The sequence below is a fragment of the Lytechinus pictus genome, chromosome 3, assembly GCF_037042905.1.
Source record: "Lytechinus pictus isolate F3 Inbred chromosome 3, Lp3.0, whole genome shotgun sequence".
Lineage (NCBI taxonomy): Eukaryota > Metazoa > Echinodermata > Echinoidea > Temnopleuroida > Toxopneustidae > Lytechinus > Lytechinus pictus.
Window position 1 is genome coordinate 13142555 of NC_087247.1, and position 25426 is coordinate 13167980.

At 35.7% G+C, this 25426-nt stretch overlaps 1 protein-coding gene across 1 annotated transcript in view; it reads left to right on the forward strand.

The window, feature by feature from the left end:
* Positions 1 to 25417, forward strand: part of LOC129255873 (plexin-B1-like) — a 59112-nt gene extending 33695 nt beyond the window's left edge. The window contains exons 12-36 of the mRNA XM_064096415.1: positions 719 to 812; positions 1031 to 1221; positions 1781 to 1935; positions 2850 to 2964; positions 4249 to 4382; positions 6397 to 6573; positions 7522 to 7621; positions 8110 to 8346; positions 8856 to 9044; positions 9636 to 9864; positions 10447 to 10586; positions 12255 to 12376; positions 13089 to 13154; positions 13519 to 13596; positions 14211 to 14277; positions 15344 to 15490; positions 17535 to 17688; positions 18489 to 18580; positions 19052 to 19157; positions 19733 to 19815; positions 20300 to 20410; positions 21085 to 21251; positions 21692 to 21833; positions 22401 to 22538; positions 23171 to 25417. Coding sequence (XP_063952485.1) covers positions 719 to 812; positions 1031 to 1221; positions 1781 to 1935; positions 2850 to 2964; positions 4249 to 4382; positions 6397 to 6573; positions 7522 to 7621; positions 8110 to 8346; positions 8856 to 9044; positions 9636 to 9864; positions 10447 to 10586; positions 12255 to 12376; positions 13089 to 13154; positions 13519 to 13596; positions 14211 to 14277; positions 15344 to 15490; positions 17535 to 17688; positions 18489 to 18580; positions 19052 to 19157; positions 19733 to 19815; positions 20300 to 20410; positions 21085 to 21251; positions 21692 to 21833; positions 22401 to 22538; positions 23171 to 23257 — 3321 coding nt within the window. The 3' untranslated portion in view covers positions 23258 to 25417. The remainder of the gene's footprint in view (positions 1 to 718; positions 813 to 1030; positions 1222 to 1780; positions 1936 to 2849; positions 2965 to 4248; positions 4383 to 6396; positions 6574 to 7521; positions 7622 to 8109; positions 8347 to 8855; positions 9045 to 9635; positions 9865 to 10446; positions 10587 to 12254; positions 12377 to 13088; positions 13155 to 13518; positions 13597 to 14210; positions 14278 to 15343; positions 15491 to 17534; positions 17689 to 18488; positions 18581 to 19051; positions 19158 to 19732; positions 19816 to 20299; positions 20411 to 21084; positions 21252 to 21691; positions 21834 to 22400; positions 22539 to 23170) is intronic.
* Positions 25418 to 25426: the final 9 nt, after the last annotated feature.

The following is a 25426-nucleotide window of genomic DNA, read 5'->3' on the forward strand; positions in this document are numbered from 1 at the left end:
TGAGATGTTCACATTTCCTGTAAGTAGAATTGCAAAGTTGACCACCGTTGAATTGAAAAATTATGTTGCTATCTCTTTTAAAGGTCAAGTCCACCCCAACAAAATGTTGATTTGAATAAATAGAGAAAAATCAAACTAGCATAACACTGAAAATTTCATCAAAATCGGATATAAAATAAGAAAGTTATGGCATTTAAAAGTTTCACTTATTTTTCACAAAAACGTGATATGCACATCTCAGTGACATGCAAATGAGACAGTCGATGATGTCCATCACTCACTATTTCTTTTGTTTTTTATTGTTTGAATTATACAATATTTCATTTTTTACAGATTTGACAATAAGGACCAACTTGACTAAACCATATATTATTAAAACAATGCTAATTCCACATGTTCAGGGAGGAATTACTCTTTGTTTCACTTGACAATGAGGAGAAAGTTAGAATATTTCATATAATGAAATACAAAAGAAATAGTGAGTGGATGACGTCATCAGTTTACTCATTTGCATACCGACCAAGATGTACATATAACTGTTTTGTGAAATTAAGCAAAACTTTAAAATGTCATAACTTTCTTATTTTACATCCGATTTTGATGAAATTTTCAGTGTTAGGCTTGTTGGACTTTTCTCTATTTATTCAAATCAACTAATGGTTGGGGTGGACTTGTCCTTTAAATAACATTTTGCATAATCTGTATTAACTTATTTCAGTATATTTACGATGAGAATGCCATTCAGAAGAACATCAGTGTCTCCGTAAAGTGGAATGGGCAGAACACAATCGATGACCATTCAGATTCATTTGGTAAGATATAGAAATATATGGAAAAATCATGGTATATGCACAAAATACCAATAACTGTTTAATATGTGAATAGTATTAAGTTGATTAAAGTCTTTAGTATAGGCCTAACTCAATCATGATACAAATAACAATTTGAATTCAACAACCCCCCCCCCCCTAGAAAATGAACAATATTAACTAAAAAAATATCTCTATTTTTTTTTCTATTTCTTTTACAGTCACTCTTTATAAGTGTTCTATTAATGGTGGAAGTTGCAGTCGATGTCTTTCCCAAGAAGCTACCCCATCTGTCTTGAACTGTGGTTGGTGCGGTGATGACTGCAATGTCATTCAGAGTGATGTTTGCCAGAATAATGGGTTTCTCCATCAGAATGAGACGCAGCAATGTCCATCACCAGTTATTACCAAGGTTAGAGGAGTATTGTTCACACAGATTATAAGGCTCATGAAGTAGTTCAGAATTGCTGCAGTTCACTACTATTTTTGTTTTCATGTGGCGAAAATCACCCTGCATTTGTTTACTCGCTGTACAAACCCAAAGTCTTGTAAAGAGAGAGATGAAGAATCACCCAAGGACAATTGAAAGCTTGATAGAACCTGATGTTAGGTCTTATTTTTGGCCCAAAGTATTACTGCAGCATATCCAACCAAGCCTTGATGCATTGGAATATTTTATACATACCTGCCCTGTAGACAGGGTTTTCAATTAGGGGGTGTAATCCCTTCTCTCTTCCCTTTTCTTATTCTTTTCATCTCCTATTTTGACAATTTCAGGGGGTTCGATTGAACCCTGAACTTTGGGCATACTTACAATTTTGGGGGTTGTTTTTTAATTCTCGATACTATTAATATTATTAAATATAAACAGTATTCATTTTTCGTATCATAGACATAAAGAATCAAATATGTTATTCCAAACAAACATTCTCAACTTTTTAATTATTTCTTTTGATTTTGTTTCCTTCAAGTTCAACCCAATGTCAGGTCCAATTGGTGGGCGTACCAGGTTAGAAGTCATCGGAACTGATATAGGAGTGGTATTTGAGGATGTTCTCCAAATTCATATTCAAGACTTGGAATGCGATAAGACTGACATGGATGAATATTACCAGGCAGGACAGAGGTAAATCTCATGTTTTACTCTCTACTTTTTCCCTTTTCCATTACTCTATAGTGGGCGTTGTGGCCCAGTGGATTAGCCTCAGGACTTTCAAACAAAGGGTCGTGGGTTCAAATCCCAGCCATGGCTTGGTTTCCTTCAGCAAGGTGAGGTACCTGGTAGGAATTAATGCCTTCAAATGTGTGTGCACGGTAAGTAATTGAGGCCTCCAAGCCAAAGCCAGGGTGATAACATCCATGTCCTTTCGAAGCACATAGAGATGTTATATTCAAATAACAAAATAAATCTGAAAGTTAATGCTTTCTTTCTTTCCAATCAAATGTTTATTCAAAGTTTGATACTCACATTTTTGACGTCCCCTACATTGTCATCAGGAGTAAATGACAATGATTAGATCAATCATAATAAAATGTTTTGAATAAACATTTGATTGGCAAAAAAAGCATTAACTTTTAGATTGGTGTTTTTTTATGTATTACTGAGGTTATGAAGATTTGAATCAGTGATAGGATACACCATCACATGATCATAGCTGTAAGAATCGCATTTCTCGGTTTAGAAATCACCTCAGTGAATATAACTGCATTTTATTGTAAACTGCTACTTTATATTGCAAGGAGGTGACGTCACCCACTGCTTATAAGTAATCAGGTAGATTTATTGGGATTGCTCTGAGGAACTTTTGATTTTAATAGGCTCCTCCTATTTATTTTCTTCCCCCCCCCCCCATTTATATGAATAAAGATAGATGTAAACTGAAATGTATGGATTTTTTTCTTTACTTTTACTTTTCTCAATGGTGCATCAGGCCTTCTAAATGGATAAGAAAGGCAATGAAGTCAAAGAACTTTAACTGTGTGATGAAAATGAGCTGTATTTGTCTCATTACACTCAATGTTTTTGTGTTTGTTTTCCAGTGTAAGTTGCATGACAAGTATATCTACTGAAGTATTATCAGAACCCATTGGAATCACTGTGATGTCAGGTAATGGAAATAAGACTGGGCAAAGCACTCAAGATTTTCAGTACAGGGTAAGTTTGATTTTGTTTGCTTGTTTTCTTTTATTTGCATGGCAAGTATATCAACTGAAGTATAATCAGCACCAATTGAGATCACAGTGATATCAGGTAATATACATGTAGATAGCACAGAGCACAAGACTTTCAATATAGGGTTAGTTATGTTATATGAAATATCACATTGAAATGATTGCTGTTTGTGTGTGTGTTTTTTAATCCTGATCACTCTAAAAAATATTAGGTAAAAATGCTCCATGAGGGTTATTACGTATCCAACCAACATTGGGCACTTCTTTCGGGCATTTTTATTTATCCAGTGGGATGAAAATTTTGCCCATTCTAAAGTAATTGCTGCTTATTTTTTAACCTTACTGGACAATATGCTTCCCCCATTGGGTAAAATACTGCCCCAATATTGGTTGGACACATAATTACCCTTATGCTTGTTAAAATTTTACCAAATATTTTTTACAGGGATGAAGGTCATAAGGATATAACATTTGGTACAATTTGATTATCCCTGGGGGTATTTCGCAAATAGTTAATATGTGACTGTTAAATTTCTAGTTGCGTGCGGTATAGAAAGCATCATGGCATTGGTCAAATCATGCTAAGATGACGCGTGCCACTGCTTATTAATCAACGAGATTGCGCGGTACATATCATGTGCATTCCAGCATTTAAGCATGACTCTAATGGAGTGCTGCAAGAAACTTCAATTGCAGGTCTTTTTTTCGGTCCCTAAATCAATCATATGTCTTGTAATTAATTGTAAAGTTGTGATTGATTGCTGAACAGCTTCTTGCAATAAGTAGTGTAATCTGATTGGCTACGGATAAAATTTATACGTTGATTTTAAATTCCAACAAAATTTGCAATGGATTGCAAACATTTTCTTGCAACACCCCCTAAGTCATTCTTAACTCTTTGTGAAACCCTCCCCCCCCCCCTATCCTTTTCAGATGTTACAATTCCATTTCTTATTTGTGTGATACATTTTTTTGCATAAAATCACCCATGCTCCTAAATTTTATTTAAGTTCATTTCTGGTGTACATGTAATGCATGTATACTTTTATTATTTGAACGTTTTATTTTCAGATTTCATCATGACTGAATTTATTTATGCTATTTAGTACAGGGTTTGTTGCCATACATGTTTTTATTTGGGAAAAGAATTGAAAGATTTAAGGAATCAGTGTGAATGTGGTTCAAAGATAATGTGATATATGTAAAAAAATATATTTGAAATGAAACATATATATATATACAATATTATTTTATGGTCTGTATTTAGGATCCTGCGTTAACAGGGTTTTACCCTATAGAAGGTCCAGTGGCAGGGGGTACAGAAGTCACAATAATTGGGGAGAACTTGGACACTGGAAGGGATATTACAGCAAGATTCGGAGATGCAGATTGCAAAGTAATGTAAGTAAATCATTTTTAAAGAGGGTGTTTCATTCCGTTATTAAATCCACCTTATACTCATTAGTTGCTAAAGTCTGCATAAATCAACTTCAAAAGCTATTTTATTTTGGGGTAAAGAAATATTAAAGGGAGAGTAAAGTCACAAATCATGGGGAAATGAAGCCGTACAGAAATTTCAGAGATACTTTTTAACTTCCATGTTATAATCTGTCCCTTATGAGGGCCTGTCAGACTAATGTGATAAAATTTGGACAGTGCAAATTCAATCAACTCAGGATCTTCATTTACTTCAGGTTTTCAAAGTTTTCAACAACCCTAAGTACTCAAAAGATGCAGGACTTGAAAGAGAAAAAGTCATCAATCACAGTTAGTTTTGGACAAAAATATTTTTAAACGGTAATAGGATGCAGAATGCTTTTGAAAATCCACATTTAAATGTTTGTGCCTGCCACTTTTGAAAAGAAATATAGGATAATGCGTGGGTTTCTTATAGGTGAAATTTCATAAATAATAATAAAGTTTGTTTAAATGAGTTTTTAATTTCTTTTTTTTTAAGATGTACATTCAATTCAATTCAAAATTTATTTCAATCAATCAATCATAAAAATACAGGTATATACAAATTAGATAAAAACATGGGATTGGGAGCCCCTGGAAGTTTTCATTAAAAAAAAACTTGTGGGTGGGGCACCACCATGATACAATTAAATACAAATAACTATAAGACATACATAAAGAGTGAACAACAAATAACATTGAAATACAATTATAAAAAAAGAGAGAAAAAAGAAACAATGGCTAATATAGGGGAAATAAACAAACAAGCAAATTAGAAGTAATAATTATAAATCATAGTGACCTACAGTGTGCTATTGGTAGGAGTTTTTATGCTGAGAGAAAAATTGAACTTTCAAAAGTTTTTTAAACTTATTTAGGGCTTTACTTTGTTTAATATCATTATTTAAATCATTCCAGAGCTTGATTCCGCTACAACGTAGAGAATTTTGGGTAATTTTTGTTTTTGGAAGATATTGGTGAAGATCTGCTAAATGACGCGTAAAATATGAATGGTAAGAGGCATTTGTGTTGAAGAGATTATTAAAAATATTTGGCAAGAGATTTGAATGGTAATTGTACATAAATATATAAGTATACATAAGAGCCAAGTCACAAATTTTCAATATTTTATAATCAAGAAATAACTTGTTTGTGTGACTATTGAAGTGTGTATTACAAACTGTTCTTATTAACCTTTTTTGAATAAGAAATAATCTATGTAAATGTGTTTTGAATCCATTCCCCCATAACATACAGCAATAAGTGAGATGGGGTAAAACCAAAGTATTATAAAGTGAAATTAATACATGTCTGGGTAAAATAAACTTCAGTTTGTTGAGGACACCAGTACTTTTTGATAAACGAGTGCATAAATCATCAATATGAGGTTTCCAGGATAGAAATTCATTTATCTTGATACCTAAAAAATTGATATTTGATACCTGGGAAATAATATTGCCATCCATAATAACTGGAGGAATGTCAGTACCAATTTTTTTAGTTTGTGTTTTAAATAGTACAAATTTAGTTTTTTCAAGGTTCAGTGACAGTTTATTGCATTGAAGCCAGACGACGACTTCACGAAGTTCAATATTTATGGTGTTAATAATATTTTTTTGAGAAAGAGTAATACTGGTATCATCACCAAAGAGTATGAAATTAAGAATTGAGGAACAATTTACAAGGTCATTGATATACAAACATATCTTACATACATATATGTAAGACCAAAAAAGATGATGAATAAGAGAAAGAATAGAGAAATAGGGGAGAGAGTGGGAGAGAATAAGAACAAAGGAAAGACAAGAGGCAGAAAGAGGAGAAGAATATTGGAGGGAGAGAGAGAGAGAGAGAGAAAGAGAGAGCAAGCATAAGAGAGTGCAAAAAATATAAGACATGTTAAGAACTTAGGTCACAGAAAAAATATGTAATATGCCTTGTGAATTCTCTTTTTCAGCAATGTCGAAAGGACTTCTGCAATCTGCATGACAAGTGAAATAACTGAGAATAACCAAGTTTCTGTAACGTTAACGATGGTGTTTGATGGAGTAGAAAGAGAATTCAATGGTTACCAGTTCTCCTACATGCCAAATCCAAGAATTGATGACATTGATACCACAGCAACAATCATGGCGTAAGTATGACAGGATTCTTATTTGGTATTCATATGTATTTCATATTTTTCAGTTTTCAGAAATTCGAAATTGAAGATTAAAATGAAATAAGATTCAGAATGACATTGGAAACTGAAGAATAATAGGATGTAGAGTGAGAAACTTGTGGCATTTTAAATATTTGAAGTTTTTCATAAGCAGGATGTATTATCAGTAAGCTGTTGATTTGATTCAATTCAATTCAGGTTTATTGCAAAAAAAACATGATTGGCAGTCACAGACTGAATTGTACATGTTTACACAATGCCAGTATATAAAAATAATCAAAATTACTAAGATAAACAATGATTATACAAATTAAAATTACATATGTGCAGTTAAAAATGGAGTTGAAATGGATAAAAAAGTATAGATAATACGATATTGCACATTCATTACACAAATTGCAAACTTATTTACCATGGTACTTATTTAATAATCTTGTCAGACTTGGAAGAGTACTGTTCTGAAATCTTTTTGTTTTACATGGAATCTCCCTATATTTATTTATATGTCGTAAATTGAAAGCGTTTGTTTTCAGTGGAGGTAACCAGTTTTTGTACAATCGATTCATTTCTAACTTTAAAGCGAAATCTGTGGTAGGTTTTACTCTTCGACTTTCAAGTGATGTCATTCTTATATGCCTGTACATATGTTATTTGTATAGAAAATGTGAATCATTTGACTTAGGATTATTTTCTTTGCATCTAACTCACATCCCCCCCTTCACCTATTATATCGTGGTATGACATTCATAAAACAGTGAGCATGCTGATGTACATATATTAATTCATGTAAATGTGGTGATTTATCAGTTAATTGAGGCTAGTTCTGGCTATTCATAACTAAATGTTTGAACAATCACTAAACATATAGTTTACTGTCATGTTCATATCTTTTTAATGTAAATTTTATTGTTTCTTAATCAGAGGAGGTCTTGATATCATACTTACTGGTGACAGATTTGATCTGATCCAAGAACCGCTGATAGAAGTTACATCTCTTGCTACCAGTGCTAGCAATAGCGAGGTATGAAAGATTTGAGAAAATGTATCAGTAATTTTAGTAGGTTATGATGTATTATTATGTTTCTCTTCTATTTTATGTTACCTGCCTCCTCCCTGAAAGCAATGAAGGCATTGATATTTTTGGTACTTCTATCAGCATTTGGATTACTTGTCACAGATACATTGAGTGGGGCGGGGAGGGGGGATGGTGAACTCAATGTACTACAAGAAATCCTTTGGCCGAGCCTGCTTAGCATGGGCAACTGTCAGGCCATGGAAAGTGAGATGACTTAGCCATAATGTATTTTCCACTGGTATCACAAAATGTCTGCTGGTCTCATTCTTATATGGGGGATTTATATCCAAATGGGGTTTTATAATTCCCTATGAAAACAAATATTAATATCCCTTCAATTCCCTAATCTTATCTGTAGAAGTTATAAATTTTTTAGTTCAAACAAGTGGTCATTAAACTGAAAATTTCACATGTATTTTTTGTAATCCTTGAAGCTCTGCAACGGAACTGCCACCATTCTAATATGTCCCACACCAAGTTTTCCTGATAACGATTCTAGTTCGACCAGAAAGAGAAGAGCACCAGATTCAATGACAGCCAACCTAACCTTTGACTTTGATGGTTACATCATTGATGGCGGTACAATAGAATACTTCCCAGATCCTGTGTATTACAGCTTCAGTGCAGACGGTGCAATATATAGCAGTAAAAACCAGCGACTTGAAATTAATGTGAGTGTCACGTCTTTTCTTCAGTCCCAATGACATACATTTGTGATATGGTGTTTTGCTTTCCATGGATTGAAAAGTTAAATCTTCATTTACATATGCACATTTATAATCGTTTTAAAACTTAAACAATTTTATTGACTCTCTCTATTGTGTAAAACTTGGATGCCTTAGAGTATGTAATGAACAGTGGGCAAAAAGAGAAAGGTTTTTATATTGATGAATGGCATTTAGATTTACTTATTTGAGTTCAATAATTATTCCTCAGTGATTACATTCATCGGTAGCAAGATAAACTTGCTTTTGAGATATGAGAGCATTTTGAATAAATTAGTTTATTAACAGCAAAGTATCAGAATACACTGTCAAAAGCAGTGATGTAAAATGCTAAGGATAAAACGTTTTCCTTCTTTTTTTTTAAGGTGGGGGATGTAACTCTAAGTTGGGTACCATACATTAGCTCAGAGTTTCATAAAAGAAGAAATTACAGTTATATATTTTTTTCATTAAAGGGCATGAATTTAGACTTGGCGAGTACAGAAGATGATGTGCAAGTTTTCTTAGGACCTGATGGGGAGTGCAATGTTGATTTTCTAAAAGTTGATATCCTGGGTTGTCAGCTACCAGAAACCCAACCTCAACCAGGATACTTGAATGGAACGCAGGGTGCCGGAGGTACAAGGAATCTTCCAGCTGTAACAGTAAGAAAATAGCTTATAATTTTAAGTTTACTCATGCACTAGAAATTTGATGTGGAAGTAGATCATTCATTTTGTTTAAGTTTAGTGGTAACCAAAGTAATATCTTTATTTTTGCAGCATGGAAGAGCTTTGCACCAATTTTTTTTCCACACATTTCTCACATTTGCAGAAAGCTGCGGAAAAAATTGCATAAATCGAAAGTGTTTTCATCAGAAATATTCCTCAAAGGATGCAATTATCAGCTTATCACATTAAAGACATTGGTTGGTTATTACTATTAAAGGTGCATCTTTTGTGCAGCAATCCAAATTTCTTGTATATGTCTTTAATTGGCCTTGGCCTTGTGTTTTTTATGCCTTGACCTTGGCCCCAAGTTTTTTTTTTACATGCCCTGGGTTTGCCCTTGAGGGTTTATCTTGACAGTGAAACATACACCTTAAAGCAACTGTCAAAGCATGACAGTTCTTTCTGTGACATCACTCTTAATATTGAGGAAGATTAAAAAGTGAATATTTGCATGCAACATTTACAATGGTGTAGATAAACTACACCATGTTTATCTGTATATTAATTCTTTAACTGTCTACTTAGATTCTACATGGGAACTTAGTATTTCATCCTGGCTTTGTTTCGGCATGGGCTTCAAATAATAATTCACAGTTGGCTGCTATAATATCTATAGCGGTTGTGGGTATCATTGTCACCATCACGCTCATGGTTATTGTGCTTATATGGTTGAGGAAGAAACAACGTCTTGCTCAACGAGCCAAGGAGGAGGTAGAAATGGTTCGTAGTAACATCCTCAAGAGAATACAAGAAGGTTTGTATTATAATTATTTGTTTGATAATATATTTATCTATCTTTTATTAGATAATCACGGTGCTTTCTTCAGTGAGTAAAGAAAAAAAGCTTTTCAATAATAATAATGACAATAATAATATTTATATATAATCTCATGTTATATGTTAACCGATGCATTCTGAAAGTTCTGCCACCATTATCACAGTCCTGGTATCTTTACATTTAAACTTAGGTTTCTCATTGTTTTTATATAATGAACCTACCAAACTTTGCATTTTGTTCTGTAACATTATGAATCTATTGTATACATAATTTGTAATAAAATCTTTTTGTAGTTTTTTGTTTACTCAAATGCATATATCTGTATATTGATACTTTTCATTTTTAAGGGCCGGGCAAAAATAAAAACCAGAGTTTGTGCTCCCCTTTCTTTTCAAATCCATGGTGTGGAAGAAAACTTGGTCAGGATGCCATATTCATGCAGGGGCACAAACTTGAAAATGTTTACATTAATTTTTTGGGGGAGTGCAACTTTACATGAGCTTGGTCTATATAATTTCTTCATGTGGCACATTAAATCTTTCTGGTTTCTTGTTTTAGTGTCAAACACGAGTTTGGACCTATCTGGAGCTGACGACAGGGTGCAGAAGCATGGGGTACCTTTCAGAGGACATGTCGACTATGTGACCATGATGTTGTTTAAAGGCTTAGGTGTTCATCCAGAAACAACTGACCCAGAGGTATGTCATAATAGAAAATAATACAATACATCAATAATTAGTGTTTATTCAACATATCAATGTATATGCTACTAGTATTAATGTTAACAGACTGGAAGAATAGTTTGTAGATTTCCTTTCCTGTTAAAATATTACAAGGGGATAGAGTTTATGGTCAACAGAAAAATATCAGTAACCTTGCACTTTTAAGAAACAGTGTTTTTTATCTTGTGTGTTATCCCGGGGGGGCCACTTACATTGACGAGTGGATACCATGCGCGACCAAAAAAACACGTAAAAAGGATGTCTTTTTCAAGATATGGCACGTTACGTACGTAACGTGATAAGGGTGTCAAAAACACAAAAATAATGAAAAAAGGGTATCTATTTCGCTAGGAAAGTTACGTGTTTAGGGTCAAATTAGCAGGAATGATAAAACAAAATTAAAACGTTTTATAAAAGATGTCCTTTTTGCCCCAACACTACCCTACGTGTTTAGAGTCCGATTTGCGCGAGGTGTGGAAGTGGGATCGTACTAAACCAAATAAAAACCGACGACCTAAGGACCCGTGACATAACAATAAAATATTCCAGGGCCTACTTGTTTAGGGGCTCATTTCAGGGAATATTTGCCAAGGGTATCGTTTTGTTCCCAATACTTGTTAAGGGTAGGGTTTCACACGCCAATACCTGTTAAGGGGTGCATTTTCAGAATATGGAAATTACGTGTTTAGGGTGCTTTTCAAGACCCCATGGTCGCGCATGGTATCCACTCGTCAATGGAAGTGGCCCCCCCGGGTGTGTTATAAGTATTGTAGTTCTTCTGCCTGTTTTATGCATGGATGTGGCTGATTGATTGGTTGGTTGGTTGGTTGGTTGAGGGTGGGTGGGTTGGTGAGTGAGTGAGTGAGTGAGTGAGTGAGGGAGGGTGGGTTGGTGAGTGGGTGAATGAGTGAGGGAGGGAGGGTGGGTGGGTGAGTGAGTGAGGGTGGCTGGATGGGTTTGTGAGTGGGTGAGTGAGTGAGGGAGGGTGGATGTTTTGGTGAGTGGGTGAATGAGTGAGGGAGGGAGGGTGGGTGGGTGAGTGAGTGAGGGTGGCTGGATGGGTTTGTGAGTGGGTGAGTGAGTGAGGGAGGGTGGGTGTTTTGGTGAGTGGGTGAGTGAGTGAGTGAGGGAGGGTGGGTTGGTGAGTGGGTGAGGGAGGGTGGGTGGGTGGGTTGGTGAGTGGGTGAGTGAGGGAAGGAGGGTGGGTGGGTGAGTGAGTGAGAGTGGGTGGATGGGTTTGTGAGTGAGTGAGTGAGGGAGGGAGGGAGGGAGGGAGGGGGTGGGTGGGTGGGTGAGTGAGGGTGGGTGGGTTTGTGAGTGGGTGAATGAGTGAGGGAGGGAGGGAGGGTGGGTGGGTGGGTTAGTGAGTGAGGGAGGGAGGATGGGTGGGTGGGTGGTTTTGGTGAGTGAGTTTGAGTGAGTGAGTGAGTGAATGATTTTATTTGGCAAGTCACCATAACATATTATGCACTAGCATTAAAAATAACACTATGGTAAATGGAGACTTGTATTCAAGAATCACATTTTTATTTGCAGGAAGATTGAAGATCAGGAAGATTTTAGTGAGCACTGTTATTTCCCTTAATTATGTCTTTGATGGATGAAAGCTTGTATACAAGCATTACATATTATTTTCATTTGTAGTACATGGAAGACTTTATGGAACACTCTGTGATATCATTCTATCGTATGCTTAAGAAGAAGGACAATTTGATGGACTTCATCAGGCAATTAGAAAGAAAGAAAGAACATCATGGCCGTGAAAGGTATCAAAATTGTGATGCACTTCCAGACTTTGATTATACAAGTTTCTTAAGCCCTGTTTATCTTGTCGCTTATTCAAAGGCAAATAACAGCTTTTTAAAATTATTTTTTAAAACACAAGCTATGCTTTGGAGTGAATCCATTTATTTCCAGATATTGGCACTTCTCTAGTTGTGTACCGGTATGTGTATTATAAATTGTCAATAGAAAAGAATAACCTACGTGTACAAAATTTGTTAATATTCATTTGTATTATCAACTTGTTTCATATTTTTTCTGTTGGAAATGAAAGTACATGAACGTGAATTCGATTTTGAAAAGGTGACTATTATCCAAACTAATTTATTTTCTTCCTTTAACAAACTTCTTTAATTGATATCAAAGGTTATAATGATATGGTGATGATGATAATTCTAGTTATTAATGATATAAGACCGATGATAATTATCTTAATTGTGATAATGACAATCATGGTCATCATAATCTCCAGCATAGATGAAACGCTGTTGCTGGTACGTAACAATACGGCTAACATGTTATTTCACCACATTTTTAACAGTTATCTTTAAAACCCTGTTTTGATCATGAATTTCTATTGAAAAGTGGGTTTGAGTCTCTAGTCCACTTGTTTTCGTTTGACAAATCACGACCCAAGCCCCTTCTGTTTATATTTATTTAGTTAGTTTGAGGCTAATTGATTTTTCTTCTAAACAGGGAAATCATAGCCTCTCTTTTGGCAATATCACTCATCAGCGAAGGAATGGCCATCCATTTCACAGAGTAAGTCATTTTCTTATTAGTGGTTGAGATTAGAGTATCTGCAATTCAAAGATGTAGTGAAAATAAAGTCATAAGACCTGCAAGAGTACTATTTTTAGCTCTAATTTCAGTGACAACTGGATTTTATGTTGAGGTGTTTCCTATAATTAAAATCATACCTGCTTATTATCATGAAAAAGTAAAAGGTGCTGGCTGAAATATGTTCTTCTGTCTTTCTAATTGTTCTCACACTTTTTATTTTTCTGTTATTTCTTTTTCTTCCTCTTCTGCTACTTATGTTTCTTTCTCCTCTTCTTCTTCCTTTCCTTCGTCATCTTTTTTTCTTCTTCCTATTCTTTTATTCCTTATTATTTACCTTTTTCAGTGTTTTGCTGTCATTGGTTGAAGATGAAATCAGAAAAGCATCTGAATCCAGAAGACGGATGGATGCACTCTTCATCAAGTAACATTTTGGTTTATCACTATTTTCTCTTTTTAAAAGTTGATATGTTATACTCTCTCCTTCTTTATGTATTTTATTAAATAAATTGCTTAAACTACAATCTGACACAGCAAATAGCCAATTGTAAATTAGGTTAGATCAGGGTACATTGCCGCTGCACGCTTGGGCTGCAGTAGCTTATGGTCTACATCAAGTTACACATATTTTCCCCTCTTATTAGTGAATTTGTGATTCTTAACTTAAACCTTTTTTTACAAGAGTGTAGGGAGTGGAGACGGTGCTCTTTATGTGTTGTCAATTTAGGTACTTGTGTAACAATGTTAAACACTCACAGGCATCATTCTGATCGATGTACTAGTATTAAAGCATATAAGATATAAGTGTTGCCTCTGAAACCACCTGGGACCCGTAACACAAAAGTGAGTGATTAATAATCGTACGCTTGATTTACACGATTGATCGCACATCGTTGTCAGTGCAATCAATTGTTAAAAAGTGTCCTACGATCATTGCGAAGCTTTGTGTTACGGGCCTTTGATGACATAGGTGTTATATTACTTTAGAGAAAAAGAGTTCATATTTTGAATAACATTCTATTTTCTTCACGTACGCAGCACGGAAACAATAACAGAAAGATTACTCAGCAGCTGGTTTGCCTTGGTTATGTTCTCTTACATGGAGGTAATTGCAGTGATTCTATAAAACGGAAAAGTATTTTCAAGAGGCACCATTGCAGACTTGCCAACTGTCCTGATTTTATCAAGATCATTTTGATTTTTTACTATAAAAATAGCCAAGAATCAGGCCATCCTGATTTCTGAAATTTCATGAGAGAAACAAAAAGTGGAAAGAATTGCTGGAGACCCATCCTCCCCCCCCCCTCCAGTCCTCAATACACCTCTGATTGCCCAGTCCGTAACCCTAGCTTGACATTCTATTTATTCATTTTATTTATTTTGTCGAAAAAAACAGAAATAAAATGATAGAAAACAAACAGAAGAAATTTAAAAAAACAATATACAAAAGAAGTTGATTTTGGTACCAGATTTTTTTCCTTTCCTGTTGTTAGGAATGCTCTAAAAATATTTTGAAAATTAGTTTTCTAGGAGCTTTATTTAGAGAATTAGAGCAAAAAGTATGATTTCATGAATAAATTAGCATAATAAATCATTTAAAAGAAAAATATATGAATTTAAAGGTTGTGCAATTTACCTAAGCAACAGCGTAGGTTATGTCATTTTGTACATTTGTGCAAATTTTCGTCATGATCACGCGATCCGCGGCAGAGATCTTAGTTGGGGCCTATAAGCTTACAAAATTATAGCCCAGGTAATTTAGGGTAAAGGGTTAAGTTGCTAAAATCCAGGAGCTTCAGGGGGCACTGCCCTCCTCCTGGCACTTTGTTGACCCCCTGGAACCCAGAGGGTTGTCCAAATTTTGCATTTTTCTAGTTGTTGGCAGGTATGCCATTGGTAAATTTGTATTTGCAGTGATTAAGTCTTCATGATGAAAATTTTTGAAAAACATCAATTTTCAATTGATTATCTTAATGAAATGTAAATTCAACTGTGATGTTGTAATGAATTTTTGTTTTATAAATGAACATCACAACGGATTATTCTCCTTATATTAATGATAAATTGGAAATTTGTGATATTACATGCATATTTCGATACGTAATGAAAACTTGGATTTAAATGGGTTAATGTTTCCATTTATAATCCTGTACCTGTTTCTCTCTCTATAGACCTACACATTTTATCCTCTATATATGCTGTATCAAGCAATTAAAACCCAGACTGAAAAAGGCCCGATAGATGAAGGAACAGGCGAGGCATACTATACACTAGAGTACAGCAAGTTGTTTGATCAGATCATTCAATTTCATTCTCTCGTAAGTACACGGTGTCCCTATTCTTTCCTGGAATTTATATTATATGCGTACAGGCATCATGATAGATTTTTTTTTCAATTTCCTATGGCTACATTGTTAATGTCTTGACTGATATATCTAAATGTTTACTTCTATGATATGAAAAATGAAAGTCCCACACTCCTGATCCTATACTCCCTCTCCCACTCCTACTTCCATGCCCCTACTCTCACTTCCATTCCCACTCCTCCCTTTCCCATTCCTACACTTCCCACTCCTATATTCCCACTCCTAATCCTCCATCTCCCACTTCTAATCCCACTCCTAACTATCCCACTTCCACTCCTTCACATCTATTTTTTGCTCCCACTTTCACTCCCATTTCTCACTCTCCCACTCCTACTCCCACTCACCGACTCCTGCTCCCACTGCTACTCTTCCCACTCCCACTGCTACTCCTTCACATCTACTTCTGCTCCCACTTTCTCTCCCATTCCTCACTCTCCCACTCCTGCTCCTACTCCCATTTCCACTCCTCCCACTTCCCTCCCACTCTTACTCCTCTTCTCCTATCCCCACCCCATTCCTACTCCTCCCTCTCCTATTCCTACCCTTCCCCATCTCCTATTCCTACCCTTCTCCCTCTCCTATTCCCACCCTTCCCCCTCATATTCCTACCCTTCTCCCTCTCCTATTCCTACCCTTCTCCCTCTCCTATTCCTACTTTCTCCCTCTCCTATTCCTACCTTTCTCCCTCTCCTATTCCTACCTTTCTCCCTCTCCTATTCCTACCCTTCTCCCTCTCCTATTCCTACCCTTCTCCCTCTCCTATTCCTACCCTTCTCCCTCTCCTATTCCTACCCTTCTCCCTCTCCTATTCCTACCCTTCTCCCTCTCCTATTCCTACCCTTCTCCCTCTCCTATTCATACCCTTCTCCCTCTCCTATTCCTACCCTTCTCCCTCTCCTATTCCTACCCTTCTCCCTCTCCTATTCCTACCCTTCTCCCTCTCCTATTCCTACCTTTCTCTATCTCCTATTCCTACCCTTCTCCCTCTCCTATTCCTACCCTTCTCCCTCTCCTATTCCTACCCTTCTCCCTCTCCTATTCCTACCTTTCTCCCTCCTATTCCTACCCTTCTCCCTCTCCTATTCCTACCTTTCTCCCTCTCCTATTCCTACCCTTCTCCCTCTCCTATTCCTACCCTTCTCCCTCTCCTATTCCTACCCTTCTCCCTCTCCTATTCCTACCCTTCTCCCTCTCCTATTCCTACCTTTCTCCCTCTCCTATTCCTACCCTTCTCCCTCTCCTATTCCTACCCTTCTCCCTCTCCTATTCCTACCCTTCTCCCTCTCCTATTCCTACCCTTCCCTCTCCTATTCCTACCCTTCTCCCTCTCCTATTCCTACCCTTCTCCCTCTCCTATTCCTACCCTTCTCCCTCTCCTCCTTCAATTACCACTCTTCCACTCCTCCCTCTCCTCCCACTCCTACTCATCTCACTCCCACTTCACATAAGATAACCTACTCCCATTCCCAACCCCTACTTTACATTTTCTTGGGCCGTATTCTGAAGTCGGGTTTAACTTAGACCATGGTCTAACTTTGTGCTAAAATTATGGGGAGCCAAAATTTCAAAAATTCTGTTTATATTGTATATTTCTTATGTTTACTATTTTGTTTCCTTTTGCTTTCATAATGAATAAAAATACTTCATTAATCATTCCTAGACAATTATGAACAATTTGAGTGTCAAATTAGTTAATAAAGTGGATTTGTACTGTTAGGGATTTGTGCTTCAATTGGCTATCCATAGTTAAACCACAACTTAAAACCAGAATACGGGCCCCTTGTGTTTAAATCTGTTTTACTGTGATTTGAAAGGCCTTTGAGAACAGACTTGCACACAAGCCTACACTTACAACTTTAGATCAACAAGATACCTTATATTCACTGATCATGTAAATGACATGATGATTGATGCACAAAAGAGAAATGCACCTGGCTTATTGCTTAATTTCTTAACATTCATTATCTCCTAATTCTACAATTTTTGTTGATTGAAGGCTCTAGATGTAGTAGATGAAGACGGCCATATCTATCTTCATGTTAGTGCCCTGGATGTCGACACTGTAAAGCAGGTCAAAAAGAAAGTCCTTGATTCTATGTGGAGGGAAGGGTACTGTCTGCTTCCCAGAGACGTGGATGCTGTAGACGTTGGTGAGATTATGAATTTAGAATCATAAAAAAAGAGTAGCGATACCTTGTTAATAATACGTATTAATAAATGATAATAATAATAAGGTCATATTTACCCTGGGTAGCCACTTCAGTTCTGAAAACCATTCTCCAAGCGGGTTTGCCACATTAATTTGCATTGAAAAAAATAGGTGTTCTTTTTTATCTTTGAGATAATATGAAAAATCCTATTCGCACCGACATATGGAACCTGCGCTGGTCTATTAGTGCCTTTAATTCATTGGCATATTGACATCTTTGTTACATCATTGATACTGGCATATTGGCTCCTCAACATCCTTTGACATTGGTCTAGTGTTTATCTATTCTGGTAATAATTGAAATAAGGATAATATTCAACATTTATATAGTGCTTAATCGGAACGACGTCTCTAATTAGCTTTACCCTGGTCATTGGATCCTGGCATGCCCACATGGCTTGTTATAAGATGCTGTGTACATGTAAGTAGCAACGTAACTTTTCGGTAAATTTGTATGGGCAGCCATAAGGGCCAAATTTAAGCAGCTGGGTAAAAGTGGAGTGTACAAGCTAGCCAGCTGGCCAATATCTCCTATATGGTTTCTTTCAAAGTACAAAGCTACAAATTATTTGTCTGAATTCAAGAGGACAGCACAATGATTTTTCCAAATTACCCCCCCCCCTCCCAAAGATTACCAAATTCTGTAGAATTGAAACTACAAAGAAAATACATTTACAAGTGTGAACATATGTCAATACTGTCACACATTTATCGAATTTGTGATCGATCTTAATTTTGCAGTGTGGGTGCAAGGCAATGGACAGTCAGTACTGCTTCAGGAAACATCGGAGGGTCAAGGAAAAACCATTGCCAATACAATAACAAGCTATGGGGTAAGTCAAAGGGGGGTTATGTATAATTGACCAGTACAGACAACATGGGCTACATAAATATTTGTATGTTCTGATGATAAAAGATGTAGAGTAAGTCCTAAATGTATTTATTATTCTGTAATTTTAAAGAAGAAAAAAAATATATCCATAGTTTATGGAAGAATGTAATGTTAGGTGGGTTAAACAAAATGGTAAACATTTTGATGTCAAAAGCTTAATTTCGTCACCAGATTTTTTGTTAATCCACCTAGTGCACACCTCAACAATAAATTAATTTCCTAGATAAATTTGCATCATTCAAAATATTTCAGACCAAGAGTTCTGATGAGATGTCGGCTTTCAATGTGCTGTTTCTGATTGACTAAATTTTGGCATGTATGGCTGCCTATACCCTCTCACATATTTTAATTGAACATTATTTAACAATTTTACACACCTTACATAGTTGATAACTCGCCTTACTCCCAAAAGATTCGAAATGGAGATTGTGTAGCACTGATACCAAAGCAGTATGGTCAAGCTAGCATGATTGACGAATATCAAACTCTTGATTTGAAGGAGGTTTCTTCAGACAAATGTAAGAATTTTTTTGTTTAATTCCCTTTAAAATACTAATATGTTCATTCATTTTTATACACCCGCCCGGCAACGGGTCGGGACGTATCATGGTATCATGCTCGGTGTCTGTTCTTCTGTCTGTCCGTCCGTGCATTTACTTTTCCTTGTAAACTTCATATAATGTGGTCTGTATGATACGAGCATGGATCCCATGAAGCCTATTGATTTTGAGGTCAAAAGGTCAAAGTCACAGTGACATGTTTTCATCTTACCCTTCTGAAGTCCTTGTTAACACGATAACTTCAGTTTAAAGATAAATTCCAGTTCCAGTATCAATAAAAATATTGAAATAATAACAAAGCTAACATTTGACTAGAGAATTAAGGAATAGGGGTATTTTTTTCTTCAAGTTTGATGGTGACAGTTAATTTCTTGCATTCTATACATTGCTCTTGAATAGTTTCTGTGGAGGTAATGTCGGCCATTGGATCTATGATTTAACGCTATATTACATGTGAAATATGATGACATATTTTTCAAGTCTGTCATTTTTCATGTGGAAAGTAGTAATTATTTTAGTTTAATCCCTTTTAGATGAAAGTTTACTACTCCCAACATCTGTGGATGTTCTTGGTGCACAACTCACACAAGAGGGTTCAAATGTCATTCATCTGAAGGTATAACTTCTTGAGTAATTTTTTTAACCAAAGAAACCGACTTTCAAGAAATTAATTTAACCAAACCTTATGAAACCAACTGATAATCAGTATTCAAAGTAAGAAATTGTTCAGATTTCTGCCTATACTATTTTGATTCACAATGCTATGTCGTACTAGCTGCATTGCAGAATATTAAGTTTTCAGAATTAGGAATTGAGTTACCATTCCGTTGAAATGCATAAAATTTTTTAGAAAATTAACTATTCCTGTATGGAAAATTTGACGTTCACTGGTGCATAACAGATACAAACGTTTGCAAGAGAAATGAGTTAACAATGAGATAACATCTGTATTTTAGCATGCTGTGCAAGGTGCCTTCTAAACTAATGAATTAAGATCCTGGCATCATTTGATGAATCGATCATGAATCACGATCGATAAAATCACAATCAATCGTGATTGTTGTGAATATGAGATAACAAAATACAATTGCTTTGTACAGGATCTTGAAGAACAAGCTAAGATGAAGGAGAGTGCTATGCCCCACCATATCCAACAGAAGCGGGAGAACTTGGATCGAAATCTTGCAATTCCTCATATGCTGACAATGAAAGTGGGTGCTACCTTACCAATACTATTTCTTTTTCATATGATAAGGAAAGGACTTGCCCAAGAAAGATACATGGTGTACTGTGAAACCTACTACACTATTCTTCTTTGCCATGGAAACCTTCAGAAGTTACATAGTATTCACAAACAATTATGAAAATGAAGTTATAGTTGAAATGCTCTTTCTTTATCCACCCATCAATGAATGGCAAGCAGGGAAACATGTCAATTTACATTTTCACCACCTTCTTCTTTGTTATTATTAAGTTAGCAAAGTAATTTCAAATCAGAAGTATATATTTGTAAAAATTATGAGCTTAAAATATGGCCCATATTCTGAACTTAGGGTTTAATTTAATCTCTGGTCTTAAAGTTGTGGTTCAACTCTGGATAGCCAATTGTTATGTGATTCAATTTATCTGCTCATTCCGCACTTGGATCATTCATAAGTGATTAGGAATGATAACTAAAGTAGTTTTCTTCAGTACTTAAGTATGAGGAAAGAGCAAATTAAACATAAGAGAGATACAATTTAAACAAACTTTTACATTTTTGGCTTTCCATAATTTGGTTAGAGAGTTATATGTAGACCAAAAAATGACATGTATCTGCCATTCAGACATATTTTACCCACATTTCATGGTACATGATATCATACACTCAATTGATTGTCTGTAGGCTGCTATTAGCCCGTGTGTGGACGGTGTCTTTGAGGTAATGTTCAAGAAGCCAGACATCGTACCACTACCAATCAAACACCTCTTTGACACATTCGATGATCTCGCTGTGAAATACACAGAAGGGGTCCATCCTGAAGTCAAGTCGGAAAAATGGAAGAAAAATTGGTGAGCAGATATTCACGCAAATCCTCTGAACAAGATTCCAGTGCCTAACTATCATTATATTCTGTTGAGTCACATTTTACATACATGTAGTCCTAATGAATACACTGTGGACATTCAGACAGAGAGGTATCCGCAGTGTGGCATTGTCTCCATACTGTTACCCATTGCATTCAGTACCTATTTAAAACTAAGATTGAAGGATAAGGTATCTTATCTTTAAGAATGAAATATTGCACTACATTGTATTATTTCCAAAATTCCAGGGCGGGGGGGGACAATTATGAATGCTCTGTAGCATTCCGAGTAACATTATTGTAACTCTTTAGCGAACAGTAGATTTACGATCAATGTAAATTGCATGATAGATTCATTGGACTGTATCTTTATGCTTTAGGGTGCGGAACTAAAGTCCTTTGATGTTCTTTCTTTTTCTTTTATAGTTTGTCCAATTTTTGGTGTTCAGTGCTGACCAATCTGCCATCTTTGTTTGAGATGCCGAGATCAGAGACAGCTGATAGATGCGTTGACATTCTTGCTGATGCTCTTGGTCATGTGACCAAGAGCATGTCCCTACAGACACAGGTGAAAATTTATTTATTGAAGGATGATCCAAATCAACCGGGGGCCGGGGGGGTTCACCTCATGAACATGGCATTTATTTTCTTGGCAAGCCCCTCTGTTCTATTGTTCTATTTCATTTACCGGTACTTCATTAGTCAAAGTCACTTTAGTTAACCTTGGTTCCAATTTGAATTTGATTATTTCTTTTATTCTTTTATTGATAAATATCGTTATGATTGTCTTTATACTTTGTGACATTTGCTGTAGTTCTTTTGACTGTATTCTGTTGTACTTTGTGAACAGAAAATGAATATGAGATATCTAACCTCAAATCCTATCATGTAAAGTATATGTTAGCTATTTGTGTTGTCAGCAAGGAAATAAACTGTTCGTCAGGAAGTGTTTACTGTTGTAACAATATTCATTTGAGAGGTGTGCACTGTATGACTAATGCGAACATTTCCCTAGTTCCCTCTCTCTTTGTTTTGTGTTGAGTGGTCTCTGTTTATGTTGCATATTACCCCAAATTTCGAATGATTACATGGAATAGAAGCTGATCATCATTTCTTTATTTTCATTTGAATCTAGGAGGAACCTGACCAGCTGCCTTACTACAAAGAATATCCCTTATACAGACAAATGTTGACCAGCTTCTGTAATGAAATCGCTAATCAGCCAAGGGCTAGTCCAGGAAAAGTCAATAAAGCTTGCTCCAACGTCTCAAAGGTATGCACAACAATTCGCCTCCGACTGCATGTTTAGTTTGCATTTTTCCATTTGATCATTAAGGTATCTAGTTTTTGTTTTGATATTATCTATTTTATCTGATCTTTTTAGTATCTATTTCATTTAAGATTTAAGTGTCCATCTGTTATATGATAAGCCTAGGCCCACCTTGTTACCCAAGAACAGATATCCTAGGGCAGTATTCTGAACATCGGTATTCTGGTGGATGTCATAAACTTTTTTCATAAAAAATGTCATAAATTTTGTCTCTTCTCCATAGCATGCACAAAAATGAGCGCGGCCATGAACGCACACAATCTCATTATTAGCAAGAGATAAGATTTATGACAGGGTCTAGCAGTAAAAAATGTTGTTGTTTCTTTTAATACCATAATATCCCGATACTATTATGTCAACTGTGTGTCAAGCACAAACTGATATTATTTGGATTAGATTTTTTTTTAGAAGTCTCACTCATTATTCTTGATTATTAAAAAAAGAATATTTTTTCATACCTCAAGTAGTTGGGTCTACATGCTTATTCCAGGTTTTTTTATTCTCTGTTTTTCCTTCTTTCTCTCTTTTGAAAATCTTTCACAATTCCAGTTTGCTTTTTTTTCATTCTTCTGCAGGAATTCAAAGGACAGTTCAGTAATCTTTCTAATATGATGCACCTTTACAACTGCACCAAGAGTGATGTGGAAAACCTTTTAAAGTAGATCCTTCGGGTGAATTGCTGATTAGTATACACCCGCTTTGTCTACTTTCCGTTCCATCTCATTGCACGTATACTAATTCATGTGAAACCAGTTAGTCTACTTTGGTTTAATTGCCAATTGACCAATTTACATTTTTGTCTCATTAGGCTATATACCCATTTTTCTGACCATTGATGAAACAACTTTTAATTTGACAAAGGAAATCAGAATAGGATCAATATCGGACTAAATTATAATACAGTGAGTTTTTAGAACAAATGGAAATTAGACCAAATTGTTAGAGACCAAATGGGATTAGACCAGGGTAGGAAATAATTTTCCTTTTTTAGGGGCTATCTTTTTCTCGACATCGGGGTGATGACAGAATTTCGGGGGCTATTTATTTCATTTTAAGGGCCGCTTTTTAGGGGCAACAAGCAATTATGCAGTATGCAAATAGCATTCTGCCACAATCTTGAATATTGTTTGTGACCGATCTTGGGGTGACTCTAAAAAGAATGGTCGCCCCAAAGCATGTTTTTTTTTTGGGGGGGGAATATTAGGGGCTGTTTGGGCTCTCAGGAGGGCGATATCGCCCGTCGCCCTCATGTATTTTCTACTCTGGATTAGACTGTGTGAAGAGGAGAGCAACTGCTTGTAGGCCAAGTGAATGTTAACTGATCCATGGAATGCCAGATGGGAGCAGCATGCAAATCCTCTGGAGAAGAATACAGAAGCCCTGAATTAGGCCAAGAAAATTTGATTGTCGGTACAAACATGCATTATCGATCTCTGGAGATCACACTGATGTTGGAGAATTCTACATAACAATGCCCAGTAGGCTATCAACATTTGTAAGTGTATTGGGGCAACTTTAGATCATGGACCTACTAGTAGGTCCATGTTTAGATTAATTATAAAATTTCTTTCTAAATAATGATTTTAGAGAATTTTGTAAAAGTGCTGGGACCTGATTAAGGCCAGCAGCCATTTGGTTGACTATTGGCCAGCCCTTGTGCAAAACAGGAAAACTTTCCTTCTGATTCATGATATTAATGTTTATATAACTATAAAATGAAAGGGTAATTCAAACATTTATGGCTGATACTTTCAGGATTTTTCTGGCTTCTATTTTCTAGATTTATCTGAATTTTCCCTTTTTGGTTAAATAAATAGACAAAGTTGTTTTAACCTACTTTTACCCATTACCTGAGATGGTGATAATGTATATATTATTTCTCTGTGTTTGAAAAATGATACAAGGTATACTCATATTGCATAATCATTGTAAATGTAATTGATTATAAAAGTAGAATTTAGTGTCGTAGTGAAAGATTTTGGTGGAGTATTTTTATTTACATATATATATAAATATATCCTTGGTGAAAGTCTGGTTGTAACAATTATGTTGATTTCTTTGTAAAACTGTTTGTCTCATCTTGAATCCATTTCAAATTCTTGATACGCAGGATTCGGATTGTGATATTGACAGCCAGTATGAAAGATAACCCATGAAATTGTCCACCTCAAGAAGTATGGCATTGAAACGTGTTTGCCTGTAATGGTGATATTATTTTTTCGCAAAAAATTGCATTATTCGGAAATTACTTTAAAATCTAAGACTTGCATAAGACCCAATGGTAGGTCACAGGTTTTAGTAATTACCTTCAATTGATAGTTTCTTATATATTGCAACTCATCAAGCTTGATCAAGCTGGGGGCCGTTTCATAAAGCTGTTCGTAAGTTAAGAGCGACTTTAAGAATGACTGGTGATCATTGCTTGTGTTAAATGGTGTACACCATATGTTCTTTGGCGATGGTTAAGCGCGTAAGAATGGAACACCAGTCGTTCTTAAAGACGCTCTTAACTTACGAACAGTTTTATGAAACGGACCCCACTTAGTATAGTGGTCAGTATATGTATCAGGTTCTGTGGGATTGCAATATTTATGAAGTGTTCTCTCCCATGTTTCATTTGAACTAATGCAAAGCACTATCTGGCAAAGTGTGTTACATTAAAAATAAGGGTTTCTATGAAGATGGTAATGATTACAGAAATAAAAATATTATAATTTTGATGATGCTATAAATATTAGTGAAGAAATATGAGGGTGATGATAGTAAAATAAATGGTAATAATAATATTCATAGTAATAAAGCTGGTAATCTTATTACCTGCATTTAACATT